Below are 16,193 nucleotides of genomic sequence, written 5' to 3' on the forward strand. Positions count from 1 at the left end.
GTCTACACTAGGATTTTACATAAGTATTAATTATCCCACAGTAAAAACACACCTTTTTTTGGCAGTAAAGACATAGCCTCAGAGCATAAGATTCCCCAGGATTTAGTGTTAGCCACAGAAAATAGTTGACTGCTGCATAGTTGGTTTTTTCCCCCATGTGTTTCCAGTGGACTCCAATGATCTCTATGTGAGTAATATGCTGTATGAAAGGGAAGAAAATGAGAGGCCATCCACAGGAGAGGAAGTGGCTGAACTGGTGCGGAAGCTCTGCTTAGCACACAGCATGAGTTTTGAGGTAAGCCTTTTTTTATACAACATCCACTTCATGTTCTTTAGTGGCATAACCAACCATTTGGTGCTATGATGTAGTTCACACATGTAGTCCATGACTCCCAGCAAGGCAGGTTAATATCCTAATGTCGTTGTCCCTTTTAATCATTCCATAGGAACCAAGCCTCGGTAGGAAGGGTGTGAACTCATCTGGGATTCAAGAGGCATAGGATGATCTTCTTATTTATTAAGATTAGGATTGTGGTAAGCATGGAGAGGTCCCAGGCAGAATCAGGGCTCCATTGTACTAGTACTATACAAATAGAGGAAAACATGATCACTGCCCTGGAAAACTTACAATCTAAATTGAAACAGGGTATAGCAAAAAAGCATAACAAACAATGGGAAGGAAGGAGGATATGGGTAACAGCAACAAGATTATATGGATTTGTAGGTCAGTTACTGCACACATGGTTCCAAATCATTTGAAAGTATTTTTTTTAAAGAAAGAAAATCAGCTACTCCTGACTGCTGCTCAAATCTACCCATTATTAACCTGCTGACTTCTTGCCGGATTCTGTTTCTACCCCGTCACAGGTTTCCTTTGTAGCTTTGGGCAAGTTACTCAAGCTTTCTGTGTCTCAATTATCCGTCTGTAAAATAAGGCTCATAATATTTCCCTCCCTTAGTCCCCTGGAGAAGTAATTATAGCTAGCGTGTGTGAGGGGCTCGAATACTATGGTGGTGAATGCCATTGTAAAGCTTGCGCATATATAGGATTAAATAGTGGTTGTTCCTTGCAGTGTAGTTGCCCAATGCTTAATGCGTGTTTTCATAGGAGTGTGTACAGTGTCCAGGGTCATGCTAAATGCTTTTAAAATTAGTACAGAATTATTCATGAGATGTAACAGGAAAGACTCAAATATCTATTCATAATTATAACTCTAATGTAACCATATTACAATTGCTGTGTGAGATCATGCTAACTCACTTTAAAGCAATAGGGTAAAGGTGACCACAATTTCTTTAATTTGTTGCAAAATATCTGGTTTCCTATATCACACAGCTGGAAAATGTTTATATATTTATTTAATATGCTGAATAGATTTGGGCCAAATTAATCCCTGGCATAACTCTTTTGCATTCATTTGAGCTACATCAGAGTTGAGGTTTGGCTCAATTTGTCCCTATTAGAACTCTTTGAGGAGGCAGAGAGGAGAGAGAATGGTGTACTGTAGCTACCTTTCAAATTGGTTCAGTGTTTAGGACGTAAAAATAAATTCATTTATTTATCCTAATTCTTTCCAAAATAAATATCTATTTAACTAACCTTTTTAAAAGGCTGGAAAAATATATGAGGTGCCACTTTATATGTAATAATTTGAAATGTCTCAGAGTTTCATTACTCTGTATTAATTTTAATAAAATAGGAGAGTGATGCTTTCACGTGGTGTATATAGCTGAGGACCCAAAGTGGAATGTTTGAATTAGCAGTTAGCATTGTCATAAAGCACAGGCTGATAGGTTTGAGTACTGCTGGCATGACCTCGTGTTGAGATTCTCTTCCAGCCTCCAGAATTGAGATGAAAGATCCCCGTAAATGGATTTGTTAAATGTAAAGGGTGTCTTGGGAACCTCCACTCATCATTTGCTGTCATACATCTTTGTTTTTTGGGGGTCAGGGAGATCATGGCTTCACTCTCTTGCTCCGTTCGTTATTCAGTCTAATTGTGTAATATAGGGACTAGGGTGATAAAGTGGTGTTGTGAAGGGCTTGATCCTTGATGTCAATGAGAGTTTAGCCTAAGGTCTGTGTGATTTGTTGTTGCAGTAATTGAGGGGCCCCAGTCAGGGATATAGGGGGTTGTCCATAGGCACTGTCCATGCTTGCAGTCCAAGGGGGGGTTAATAATCTGACCCCTTACTTACGTTTCAATTACCATAAAGATTATGGATCACATTCTGCTCTCAGCTATGCTGGTGTAAAAGAGCCACTCCAGATTTACATCAGCACAGGGTGAGTGGAGAATTTGGCCCTGTCAATCCAATCTTGTAAAGCACGGATCTCAATGAGAGCTGTGGGTGCTCGATGCCTGGCAGGACTGAGCCCACTTCCATGGGGCGATGACTGGATTCGGTGGTGTGCCTCAAGATAGCCTTAATCCCCTCAAGCCACTCTAGCCTACTTCAAGCAAAACCATTGCTGCTGAGCCTTAAATGGCTGTGTGTGTTTGTGGTAAGTTCTAGTAATAACCTACAAAGCCGCTTCTTTCTGGGGAGAACTTACTTATCAGCTGTCTGCACACCTTGAGAAATAGGAACTTCCCAATAAGAATCCCTCCCCCTCACCTAAGGCATTATGAAAGGCAGATGCCATTAAAATATGGGTGAAATGTTTTGAGAGCCCCATGGGCTGCAGCAGTGCGAGCTTTTGGTGCATCATTGAGCTTCCACTTTACATTGGAGGGGCCTCCATGATAAGTGAGAGGCCTGTCTGTCAGCTATGTTCATTCTCTCCTTGACTTCTCTGTTAGACTGGCAACACGAGTGTCAGTTCATATTGGTTATGTTCTTTGTAATGTAGATACCTGTCCAGTGGGAAGTACAGAGATCATCATGATGCCTTTCATGTAGGGTACTGAGCAGTCAACAGATGATGTCAGATCACTACTGACCTGAGGTGAATTTATAGCAGTGACCTGAAAGAGAGAGGCTCCATATCCCATTATGTTTCTTGCCAATAATAAAGTAGAACAATATGAAAAAAAATAGATATAAAAACCAAAGACTGTGCTTGTCACTTAAATGTTACCTATGTTAAACATATAGCTAAAGAAGCGGCATGGTCTAGTGGGTAGGGCTGATCTGGGTTCTATATCTGGTTTGGCCACTGACCTGCTGTGTGACCTTGGACAAGTCACTTCTGCCTCAGTTTCCCCCCCATATTTTTAGATTAACTCTTTGGTGCAGGGATAGTCTCTTAATTAATATGTGTATATACAGCACCTAGCACAATGGGACCTTGGTCTCCATTGGGGCCTTCAGGTGCTACTGGAATGCAAACAACAACAGTTGGGGTGAAATTTAACCCCGGAGAAGCAAATCCTTCTGGCTCACTTAAGCCCCAAAGGGACCCAGGTAAAGGGAGGTGAGGCACAGGATTTGGGGAGAGTATGGAGGGCGTGTATACTGCCCTGAAGTTGTGGAACCCAGCTCTGCAGGGGATTGCTGCCTGTTGTTTTAATATAAATATACAAACTCTCTTGTCTCCAGTGAGGGAGTGTGGACCTCTCAGGCAATAATTGGTTCTGGTCAGTGGTTAATGAGCTCAAAGGGTGAGTATAGGTATTTGTTCAGTGTAGCATGAGATTTGGGGTTAAGGGATAGGGTTGGGGAGAGAGGTCACAGTCACAATTGGAACAGGGGGACTCCAAGTCAACCATGCTAAGTTACAACCTCAGTAGTTACTCCTCGTCTATTAGATGGCTATGATTGTTTGACCCTTGTATCACAGGCCAGCAAAGGCCAGTGAGTAAGGGTAAGGCTGGGGAGAAGGAAGGAGGACTGCCTGGATCTTTGTTGGCATGATAGAAAGTTCCCTGTCTGAGTATTAGGTAGTTCCGCTACCCCTTTAGCTGAACAGACGGGAGCTAAGTGTGACTAGCGGAGCTATAAAAGTAATCTCTCCCAGTAAATGAGTGATTAATTTTATATATGCTGGACCTTGCAAAGAGAATGTGTGATGGCATTTAAGAACAGATTATGAAGCTCTGTGCTGTTTGGAAAATGTCATAATACTGCCACTTTGGAATCAAAAAGCTATTTCAAATAAGGTGTGGAGCCCTTTTAAAATGCAGAATCCAGGATAAAGTGTCCCCAATGGAATGATAGTTAATTTCCCCAGTAGCCGTTGAGTGTCATGTGTGTCTCCAAAAAGCCACACTGATTTCTTGTATGGGAGACTTGTTTTGTAAATTGCTAAGATTAGCACAAGTAGCTGTTGTCTGTTCAAATGCCCAAAAGAGAGTTAAATTATTCATAATATGCATGTCCCAACACTGGAGACAATTGGTTGTCAGCTGTTTTCAGTGTTCCATGAGACTCCTTCTGTGTGACAAGAAGTTTGAAATGGGACCTGTATTATTCCCCCATCCCCCTTTTTCTGTTTTTCATTCACCTCATTCCAACCAATATAATGTCCTATGGGCCAGGAAGGGAGTTATGGGAATGGTCATGGCGTTGTCTGGGAGACTGCTTCCTTGGCATCCATGTGTCGCTTATTTGTCTCCCTATTGTCTGGCTCTGAATGAGGCAAGATTATGCATTTCGTTCAGGAAACAAAAACAAGAATAAATAGAGAGGAAAATCCCCCAAAACAGTGAACAGTGCGAAGGAGGAGGGGGAAATTGTGTCACTCCCCAGGAAGCCGAGGGTTTTTAAAATGCCATTATGAGAATGGATTGAATTTCAATGTGGATGGAGATTAGCTAATGGACCGTTAACAGAACAAGCGCAGAATAAAAAAAATGTCCAAGAAAGGAGAGAAGCAACTGTCACTTTCAGAGACTCTTGCAGTGAGGGTCTGATGCAGGTTCTGCAGTGGCCTCCATTAACATTGTGGTACTGGATTGACAGCCCTTGAGAACGCCGCCCTCTATTCACCAAACAGGTGCAGCATGGGCAGTGGCACAGCTAGCTCCCCCACACTGCCCTATTACTGCTTTCCCCACCAACCCCCAGCTCTGACCTGGATGGGTGACCTCTAGGATCAAGAGGTTAGTTTGTTCTCCATCCCCATTCATTCCTTGGCCTCACTCCTAAAGTGTTCAGAAAAGTTGCTAATCAGTACCAATTTGGGTGGTGTCTATGGTGTGGACACTTGTGGGCTGTGAGTTGGACTCATGGCTTTTGACTCTAGGGAGCAAAGCTGAATCCTACCCTGGTAACATAGGTATTGGAAGAGAAAAGGAGATGGGGAGACAGTATAGATTGCTTTGCTTTTAGCAGCTACAACTGTTCCTTACCTCCTGGACTTGTCAGCACTTACTCTTAGTGCACAGTTGGCCTCAGTTATGAACAGAAAACGTCACATACCCTGAATTCTTAGAAGACAGAAATGGAACAGGTCTGTTAGGTCACCTTGTCCCTCTCAATGCCAAGCCAGGACTGCACCCTCTAAACATCTACCGCTGTTTTGTCCAGTCTAGTTTTAAATATCCCAAGTGATTGGACTTCTGCCACTTCCCATGGGAGACTGTTCCACACTTTAATGGAGCCCACTGTCAAGGAGTATTTGCAGACCTTAGGTGTACTACGTTTGTATGGATCTAAATAATTCCTCTCCTTCCTTGGTGTTTACATGATCCACACATTTGTTGACAGTTATCATGCCTTCCCTTAGCTGTCACTTAGCAAAATGATTGCTTTTTAAATCTTTCATTGTAAGCCATCTCCTCCTCCCAGCCATCAGCCAGTTTTGTTGCTTTTCTGTCAGGGCCGGCTCCAGGGTTTTGGCCGCCCCAAGCAGCCCCCCCCCCAAAAAAAAAAGCCGCGATCGCGATCTGCGGCGGCAATTCGGCGGGAGGTCCTTCGCTCTGAGCGGGAGTGAGGGACCGTCCGCCAAATTGCCGCAGAATAGCTGGATGTGCCGCCCCTCTCCGGAGCGGCCGCCCCAAGCCCTTGCTTGCCAGGCTGGTGCCTGGAGCCGGCCCTGTTTTCTGTGAACTCCTTGGAGTTTGTCAATATCTCCTGGTAATGCCCTGACCTGAAATGACTACAATATTCCAGGTGTTTGTGCATTCCAGCTGCTTAAGAGAGGGACCTTTACCCCAGCTTTTACATATGCCCCCTAAAATTGCATTAGCTTTTTTTTTACTGCCCTACTCTGGTGTAAAGTTATATTTAATTTGCTCTCTGCTCCCACTTCCAAGTCTCTTCCAGCATTAATGCTTCCTAAGTTTCTCCTTCCCATTGACTATTGGTGGGTTGGATTATTCTCCCCTGAACAGAGATTAATCTGCTTTTTTCCAAGTGGAATCACAGTTTGTTATTTTCAGGCACCTTTGTAATATTCCGCTGTACTCATTGGGGTTCACAGCTCCTCCCAGCTGAATATCTGCAAATTTCATTGACGTGCTCTTTACTCCCTCTCTTAGACCTTTAATGAAAATACTAAACGAGACTGAGCCTAACAGTGATCCCTGTGGCACCTCGCTAGGCATCTCCTTCAAGCTTTGGTGTAAATTATTAACCTGTATTTACTGTCCTGCTGGTTTTTAGTCTGAATTACATGTTTGTATCTCAGGCCATTCAAATTAATGTTATGAGTTGGGCTGGCTGAATTTTTTTTGTCTAAACTGCATTTTGTCAGACTTTTTTTTAAATAAATGAATTTTTCCATGGAAAAGTACCTATGTTTTGTGAAAACCATACACTTTTTTGGCTGAAAACTTTTGGTTTTAGATGAAAATTTTCAGTTTTTCAACAAAAAGTCAGAGTTTTCCACAAGAAAAGAACCCAATGTTTCAACCAGCACTAGTTGAGAACAAATTTTCTGGAGACATGCTAGCAATACCCAAATCCATCTATTGCTTTCCCTTGTCCACCAATCCTGTTATTGCTCATGATTCCATTATCCTCTAGAAGTTTTAGGAGTGGTTTTCCTATTTTACTCAGTTAGAAATTAATCATATACATGTGTAAAGTGCTACTATTTATCTATCTTAGGTACTTATCTGGCTCCCATTACCATAGCGATCGGAGGACAAGCTTTAGTGTATTTATCCTCACAACACCTCTGTGAGTTAGGGAAGTATTATTATCCGCATTTGACAGATGAGAAACAGAGGCAGAGGAGCCTAAATGACTTGCCAGAGGTTACACAGGAAGTCTGTGATAAAGGATTTAACTCCAGCTCCCCACAAGTCCTAGGTTAACACCCAAACCACTGGACCATTCTCCTGCTCCACTGACACATCCATTGTGAATTCAGCTGTATTGAGAGTGTTATAAATCAGCACTGAACTTGGCCCAGAAATACAAATATTCTTTCACTGCTTTACTTCAGGGTGCAATGGTCTTTTTTAACCTTGATGTTAGGTTGTGTTGAGATGGTGTAGTCAGGTAAGCTATAACCTTACTGAGAACCCTTCACTCAGCATTAAAAAATGATTTGTTTTTCCTCTTACACACACCTCAAGAAATTTTGTAATTCTAGCAAAAACATAAACATTATTTCCCCCTCTTTGACAACATAAATATTAGAGTGTATTTGAAATCGGGAGGTAATGTAATAAACTATGAACTGAAGAGGTGTTTATTTTTTTTCCAGATAAAAGTATTTTTGTTGACATTAAATACAAGCACTTACTCTGTTTAAAGCTTATTACCTTATTTGCTGCCAACTACTAGAGCTTATAAAGTCACAGGGGAGGTTGTTTTGAGAATGTGTTCAGTCTGATTATTAGTGTATGGGTTTTATGCAAGTATGGTTTCCTTTTATCTGATACTATTAGCATGCTGCTTCTGAATTATATAGTTCCCTCTTCTCCTTACTTACTCTTGAAAACTGAAGGTGTCTTAGATGTCTTTCTTTAATTGAACATGTGTTAGAAAAATATAACTTCCTTGAATTGAAGATGAGTGCTGAAATGAAATGGAGTTGGTCTGCTGAGGCCCCTACATCAGTGTTTCTCAAACTGGGGTCGCCGCTTGTGTAGGGAAAGCCCCGGCGGGCCGGGCTGGTTTGTTTCCCTGCCCCGTCTGCAGGTCCGGCCGATCGCGGCTCCCACTGGCCGCGGTTCGCTGCTCCAGGCCAATGGGAGCTGCTGGAAGTGGCATGGGCCAAGGGACTTACTGGCCACCGCTTCCAGCAGCCCCCATTGGCCTGCAGCGGCGAACTGCAGCCAGTGGGAGCCGCAATCGGCCGGACCTGCGGGCGGGGCAGGTAAACAAACCGGCCCGGCCCGCCAGGGGCTTTCCCTACACAAGCGGCGACCCCAGTTTGAGAAACACTGCCCTACATTATTACTGCTTGGGGCATTTTTCCCAATCTCCTGACATGCTTTCTTTAGACCCCAGTCATCAGCAATTCTTTCTCACTTTGATTGGACACTTTCATCCCTTTCCTTCTCTGTCAGACTTTTCCTTAGTTGTCGCACATTTCCAGTTAGCTAAATCAGGGCCATAATAAGCTTAAGTATTTAAACGAATACTTAATTTTAAGCCTGTGTGTGCTCCCCTACCCTGTTCATCAAAGAACTAATGCCCCGATTCAGCAAGGTAATTCAGGGTGTGCAAATCCCAATGAAGTAATGGGATTTCAGCACCATCTTAAAACTGTTATGTACTTCCCAAGTAGGGGTGGGATTAAACACATGCTTAAGTGCTTTGCTAAATTGGGGCCTATCTAGTACATGTAGTTAAAATGAAGCAAGTGAGATACTGATATTAAAGACAGAAGGAAAGTCACAACTCCTAGGTCTTAGGCCCTGATCCAAAGTCCATTGAAATCTGTGGCAATTTTTCCATTGAGTTCAATGGGCTTTGGATCAGATCCTTTAGTTTTTGCATTAGTTTAGAATTGAAACTGGGTAAAAGTTTCAAAAGTGTCTCAAAGACTTAGGAAACACAGTCCTATAGAAGGACAGTGGAGTTTAAACTCCAACAGGATTTATAAATGTTACCTATTACTTGTTGTGTCCCTTTACAAAGAGCAAAATAAGTGTATTATTCAGTCTAAAATGACTATTATTAGATTAAAGGAAACAGCAACAAGGAAGAGACACAGTAAAGCTTGGAAAAAAGAGCACAGTGTGTGTGGATGGGTGTATCTCCTTCGCACTGACTGCAGCACCTCTGAGAATAGAAAATGGCTGCTCACATGACCCAGTTCAGGAGAGCATTTAAGCATTGTGTGTAAATCCATCTGTATTCAGCAAATAACTTAAGTGCTTGAGTCCTATTGACGTTTTGTAGCTACAGCACCAAGACTGTTAGATGCATAAGGCCAATTTGTGAACCCCTTACTCACACAAGTGCTCAGCAGTTACTCACACAAGTGCTCCTATTGACTTCAGCGAGGCTACTCGCGTGAGTAGCTACAGGGTTATTGCACTCACGCCCATTGCTTGTACAGTAAACATTCTGACACAGATTTTTACCAATGCTTTGGAAGAAGTCTATTAAGTATACTTGTCTGGATGTTTTGCCAAATACAGGATATCAATGACTCTCCTAAATTTATAATGTTCAGGGTTTGGTGGTTTCATTTTTGAAGGTGCCTGTAAAGATAATGCTGGAATTATCTTGTTCTTTTATTTTTTGGTGTATTTTATTTTGGTTAGATTAATGTGCTATTGCTGAGCAAAGTCCAATTAGAACAAAAACATAAAGAGTAATACACACACGGATCTGTGAAAGTATTCTAAAAAAAATGGATATGGTAAGAGATTATTCCATCTACTTACATAGTGCCAGCTCCTTTTTAATGAAAACCTCCTGGCAGGCTTTAATGAAGATCTAATTCTGGCACGGGATTATACCAAGTTCTCGTTGCTCTTGGAAGCAGTGTTGGAGCTCTCATTTTCCACATAAATAGTAAGAAACCTGTAAATGATCGGGCTGTTTACTGAGGAGGCAGTTCTGTGTAGAAACCCACTGCAAGTGTACAGGATCACAGGAAATTTCAGGACAGCTAGAAATTAGGGAGCCAAATTAGGTCTGCCCCCTGTTCTTTGGAGCTGTGATCTGGCAGAATTAAACCATGCGCGTGCGCTTGCGCTCTCTCTCTCTCTCTCGTGTATGTATATATGTGTGTGTGTGTATGTGTGTATATATATATATATATATATATATATATGACCCATAGTGATGTCTTTTGGTAAGAATAATATTTTTACTTTACAGCCTTTCAAATCTGAAATGAATAATTTAAATTAATCCAATTAAAGTGCAACACCAACTAAAGCTTGGACACCTTAAAATGTATGGTATGTTAAAAGAAACACACAAGTTCCAGGTGTAATAAAATATCATCCTAATCCTACAGGAGATCAAAAATACTTGGAATAAATAGGGTTTATCAAAATCAGAGGTGTTATTTGGTAAGTAATTCCCTTCCCACCAGAGGACAGTCTGTATGTGGATAATAGGAAGTTTCAGATAATTGGGGTTGGGCTAGATAAGACTCCTGTATAAAAATCAAAAGCACACTGTCTTTGCTGAGCATGCATAACTCTATTTACATTAAGTGAGCTGTGTGCAATATGTGGAGAATACAGACCTATGTTTGTTTAATGTGATTTCTTGATGCACAGTTTTCATTACTTTCACAGTTGTGTAGTCTTTGAGGATTTGTTTTAGTGATTTCTAGCTTGGAGCATTTGTATGTGACAGTGGTACTGATATAAAAAAGGGGGACCAGCTCCGGTAACCAGATGAAAAGAGAAGCTACCACAGCTATTTGTTTCAGGGAAAAGGCCTCCATTAAAAAAAGGAGACAATCAATCACTTGTGAGTTTCCATAGTAAAACTGTCAAGGCTGTATCCCTACTTTGAACTTTAGGGTACAAATGTAGGGGCCTGCATTACCTTTACAGGGTAATCAAACTTAAAGAGCTCAGAGGCATCCCCTCTGTCTTAGGTTCAAAGTATAGCAAACAAGATAAGCACTCTGGTAAAAGGTACATTTACAAGTTGATGTAAAAAGAAAAAAAACACAATTCAGATTGTAAATTACCTTTACCAGATCAAAGTTTGCTCACTGATTGAACCGTTCTCTTAACAAAGGACCTTGTTAAAAAAAACTTAACACCTCTGCCTTCAGGCAAGGAGAGATAAGATATGCATCTACCTTCAGCTCTGCTCTCCAAGCAGCTAGAAGGAAAAAAAAATCTCTTACTGGCTTTTGGGTTTAAAACGATCCCACCGCTGTGCCACCATGTCAAGGCTGTATCCCTACTTTGAACTTTAGGGTACAAATGTAGGGGCCTGCATGAAAACTGCTAAGCTTATCTACCAGCTTAGCTCTGGTCCCGCTGCCACCATTCTCGATGGATTCCCTCCCTGGGAAGCCTTGAGAAACCTTTCACCAATTCCCTGGTGAATACAGATCCAAACTGCTTGGATCTTAAACAAGGAGAGATTGACCCTTCCCCCCTCCTTCCTTTCACCAACTCCTGGTGAATACAGATCCAAACCCCCTTTGGATCTTAAAACAAGGAGAAATCAATCAGGTTCTTAAAAAGAAGGCTTTTAATTAAAGCAAAAGGTAAAAATCATCTCTGCAAAATCAGTATGGAAAATAACTTTACAGGGTAATCAAACTTAAAGAGCTCAGAGGCATCCCCTCTGTCTTAGGTTCAAAGTATAGCAAACAAGATAAGCACTCTGGTAAAAGGTACATTTACAAGTTGAGAAAACAAAGTAAATCTAAGACGCCTTGCCTGGCTTTTACTTACAATTTTGAAATAAGAGAGACTTGTTTAGAAAGATGGGGAGAACCTGGATTGATGTCTGGTCCCTCTCAGTCCCAAGAGCGAACAACCCCTTAAACAAAGGACACACACAAAAGCCTTTCCCCCCCCAAGATTTGAAAGTATCTTGTCCCCTTATTGGTCCTCTGGGTCAGGTGTCAGCCAGGTTACCCGAGCTTCTTAACCCTTTACAGGTAAAAGGATTTTAGAGTCTCTGACCAGGAGGGACTTTAGTACTGTACACAGTATGGCTGTCACCCTTCCCTTTATAGTTATGACACGCCCCCCAAATCACAGATAGTGTTGGACGTTCGGTTCCACACTGGCTGTGATTTCTTCCTGGAGTTCTAGGAGAAAACAGAGTTAACAAGACACATGTACCTTTAGACATACTACTGATTATATAAAAACTAACAATATGTTTCATTACCAGAACAATTGTTAACCAGTTAACTCTGGGAAACTTTCCCGGGAGAGTGCATCAGCCACTTTGTTAGAAGCTCCCGAAATGTGTTGTATTTCAAAATCAAAATCTTGGAGAGCTAAACTCCACCGAAGAAGTTTTTTGTTATTCCCCTTGGCGGTATGAAGCCACTGTAGCGCAGCATGGTCTGTTTGTAGTTGGAAGCGCCGTCCCCAAACATATGGGCGTAGCTTTTCCAGCACGTACACAATGGCGTAGCATTCCTTTTCGCTGATTGACCAGTGGCTTTCCCTCTCAGACAGTTTCTTGCTGAGAAACACGACAGGATGGAATTCTTGATCTGGTCCTTCCTGCATTAAAACTGCTCCCACGCCTCGCTCAGAAGCATCTGTGGTTACTAGGAACGGTTTGTCAAAGTCTGGGGCCCTTAGCACAGGGTCAGACATGAGTGTTGCCTTAAGCTGGTTAAAGGCCTTTTGACACTTATCAGTCCACTGAACTGCATTTGGCTGTTTCTTTCTGGTTAGGTCTGTCAGCGGGGCGGCGATTTGGCTGTAGTGTGGTACAAATCGCCTATAATATCCGGCCAAGCCTAAGAAGGATTGGACCTGTTTCTTTGACTTTGGAACCGGCCACTTTTGGATAGCATCCACTTTGGCCTGTAGGGGATTTATAGTTCCTTGACCCACCTGGTGCCCCAGGTACGTCACTCTGTTTTGGCCTATTTGACACTTTTTAGCCTTAACAGTTAGTCCTGCCTGCCGGATGCGCTCGAAGACTTTTTTCAGGTGCTCCAGGTGTTCTGTCCATGAATCAGAAAAAATGGCCACATCATCGAGGTAGGCAACTGCAGATTCTCCCAATCCTGCTAGGAGAATCTACAAGTCTTTGGAAGGTGGCGGGTGCATTTCGCAACCCGAAAGGGAGTACATTGAATTCATACACCCCTGCCTGGGTGACGAAGGCTGACCTTTCCTTAGCGGGTTCATCTAGTGGTACTTGCCAGTACCCTTTGGTTAAGTCTAAAGTAGAGATGAATTGGGCATGTCCCAATTTTTCCAATAGCTCATCTGTGCGTGGCATTGGATAGTTGTCAGGACGAGTTACAGCATTTAGCTTACGGTAGTCCACGCAAAAGCGTATTTCCCCATCTGGTTTGGGAACTAGAACCACTGGAGATGCCCATGCACTGGTAGAGGGGCGGATTATACCCATCTGTAGCATGTCCTGGATCTCCCTTTGTATAGCCGCTTGGGCATGAGGTGACTCCCGGTAGGGTGGGGTTCTAATTGGGTGAGCATTACCTGTGTCAATGGAGTGGTATGCCCGTTCGGTCCGTCCTGGAGTGGCTGAGAAAATCGGTGCAAAGCTTGTGCACAGCTCCTTTATCTGCTGTCGCTGCAGACGTCCCAGGGTCGTGGAGAGGTTCACCTCTTCCATGCCACCATTCCTTTTTCCTTCATAGTAGACACCTGCAGGCCACTCCGCGTCATCAGTTTCCTGGGCTGTAAACTGGCAAACGTTTAATTCTCTAGAATAAAAGGGCTTAAGAGAATTAACATGGTATACCTTAGGCTTTATGTTGGAGGTGGGGGAGGCTATGAGATAGTTAACAGCTCCTAGGCGCTCCTGGACCGTGAATGGTCCTTCCCACGACGCTTCCATTTTATGGACCTGGAGCGCCTTTAAGACCATGACTTGGTCTCCTACTTTGAAGGACCGTTCTCTGGAATGTTTATCATACCAGGCCTTTTGCTCTTCCTGAGCATCCTTTAGGTTTTCTTTAGCAAGGGCTAAAGAGTGTCGGAGGGTGTTTTGTAGGTTGCTTACAAAGTCTAGAATGTTAGTTCCTTGAGAAGGCGTAAACCCCTCCCATTGCTGCTTCACCAACTGTAATGGCCCCTTAACCTCGCGGCCATACACAAGTTCAAATGGTGAAAACCCTAAACTGGGATGTGGTACAGCCCTGTAGGCAAAAAGCAACTGCTGCAACACTAGGTCCCAATCATTGGAGTGTTCATTTACGAATTTACGTATCATGGCCCCCAAAGTTCCATTAAACCTCTCCACCAGACCATTGGTTTGATGGTGATGAGGGGTGGCAACCAAGTGATTCACCCCATGAGCTTTCCACAGGTTTTTCATGTTCCCTGCCAGGAAATTAGTTCCCGAATCTGTAAGTATGTCGGAGGGCCACCCTACCCTGGCAAAAATGTCTGCTAATGCCTGGCACACACTTTTAGTCTTGGTGTTGCTTAAGGGTACAGCTTCCGGCCATCGGGTAGCAAAATCCATGAAAGTCAGTACGTACTGCTTTCCTCTGGGTGTCTTCTTTGGGAAAGGACCCAGAATATCCACAGCTACTCGCTGAAATGGGACCTCAATTATGGGTAGTGGCTGGAGAGGGGCTTTAACCTGGTCTTGGGGCTTTCCCACTCGTTGGCACACCTCACAAGACCGGACATAATTAGCAACGTCCTTGCCCATTCCCTCCCAGTGGAAGGACTTCCCCAACCGGTCTTTGGTTCTGTTCACCCCAGAATGGCCACTGGGATGATCATGGGCTAAGCTCAAGAGTTTTACCCGATACTTAGTGGGAACTACCAGCTGTCTTTGAGGATGCCAGTCTTCTTGGTGCCCACCAGAAAGAGTCTCCTTGTATAAAAGTCCTTTTTCTACAACAAACCGGGATCGGTTAGAAGAGCTGAGAGGCGGTGGGGTGCTCCGTGCCGCTGCCCAAGCTTTTTGAAGGCTGTCATCTGCTTCCTGCTCGGCCTGGAACTGTTCCCTTGATGCTGGAGACATCAGTTCCTCCTTGGACTGTGGACTGGGGCTTGGTCCCTCTGGAAGCGATGCAGGTGCTGGGGCTTTTTCCATTGACTGTGAACTGCTGTCCGCTGGTGCACTATGTGGTATTTCAGGCTCTGGCTGAGCCTCTTGGGTAGGGTTATCTGCTGCTTCCGTCAGTTTAGGCTCGCTGGTGCCCTCTGGCATTGGAGTTGTAGACGGGGTTGCAAGCGCTGGACTCAGTGCTGGCAATGGTTCTGGTGCTGGTTGCGTTGCCAGTTCCGGTTCTGGGACTGGCTTTGGCTGGGTCTCTGGGATTGGATCCACTACGGCTGTTGCAGTCGTTGGCAGGGGATCCGGTTCCACCACCTGGTTTTGGGTCTCCGGTAACACAGACGGGGCCCTGGTGAACGGCTCAGGAACAGGGATGGGGGTGAAAGCTTGCTTAGCCTGGCTGCGGGTGACTATTCCCACCCTCTTGGCTAGCTTCACATGGTTGGCCAAGTCTTCCCCCAGCAGCATGGGAATGGGATAATTGTCATAGACTGCAAAAGTCCACATTCCTGACCAGCCCTTGTACTGGACATGCAACTGGGCTGTAGGCAAGGTTACAGACTGTGACACGAAGGGTTGAATTGTCACTGTAGCCTCAGGGTTGATGAGTTTGGGGTCCACTAGGGATTGGTGGATAGTTGACACTTGTGCCCCAGTGTCCCTCCAAGCGATAACCTTCTTTCCGCCCACTCTCAAGGTTTCCCTTCGCTCCGAGGGTATGAGAGAGGCATCTGGGTCTGGGGTTCTTTGGTGTGATTGGGGTGTAATGAACTGTAATCGGTTGGGGTTCTTGGGGCAGTGAGCCTTTATGTGCCCCAGTTCATTACATTTAAAACATCGCCCTGCTAAGGTATCACCGGGGCGATGTTGGTTGCTGGAGACTGGTGTGGTGGGGTGAGAAGGCGTCTGGGGTTTCCCTTGGGATGTGGGTGGGGTCTTGGGTTGTCCCCGGTGATAAGGTTTTGTTTCGGCTTGCCCCTTCTGATATTCGCTCCAACTGCTACTAGCTTTTTTCTTTTCTGTCACCTCCACCCATTTGGCTCCAATCTCCCCCACCTCGGTTACAGTTTTGGGCTTCCCATCTAGGATGTACCTTTCTATTTCCTCAGGAACACCCTCTAAAAACTGCTCCATTTGCAATAGGAAGGGCAACTCTTCCGTAGATTTAACATTTGCTCCTGATA

The 16,193-nt window shown here is 43.9% G+C and overlaps 1 protein-coding gene across 1 annotated transcript in view; it reads left to right on the forward strand.

Moving 5' to 3' along the window:
• LOC135884578 (uncharacterized) overlaps window positions 1-16,193 on the forward strand; it is a 189,678-nt gene that overhangs the window by 11,165 nt on the left and 162,320 nt on the right. Inside the window, exon 7 of the mRNA XM_065412000.1 lies at window positions 168-295. Coding sequence (XP_065268072.1) covers window positions 168-295 — 128 coding nt within the window. The remainder of the gene's footprint in view (window positions 1-167; window positions 296-16,193) is intronic.

This window comes from Emys orbicularis, chromosome 10, assembly GCF_028017835.1.
Source record: "Emys orbicularis isolate rEmyOrb1 chromosome 10, rEmyOrb1.hap1, whole genome shotgun sequence".
NCBI classification, from domain to species: domain Eukaryota; kingdom Metazoa; phylum Chordata; order Testudines; family Emydidae; genus Emys; species Emys orbicularis.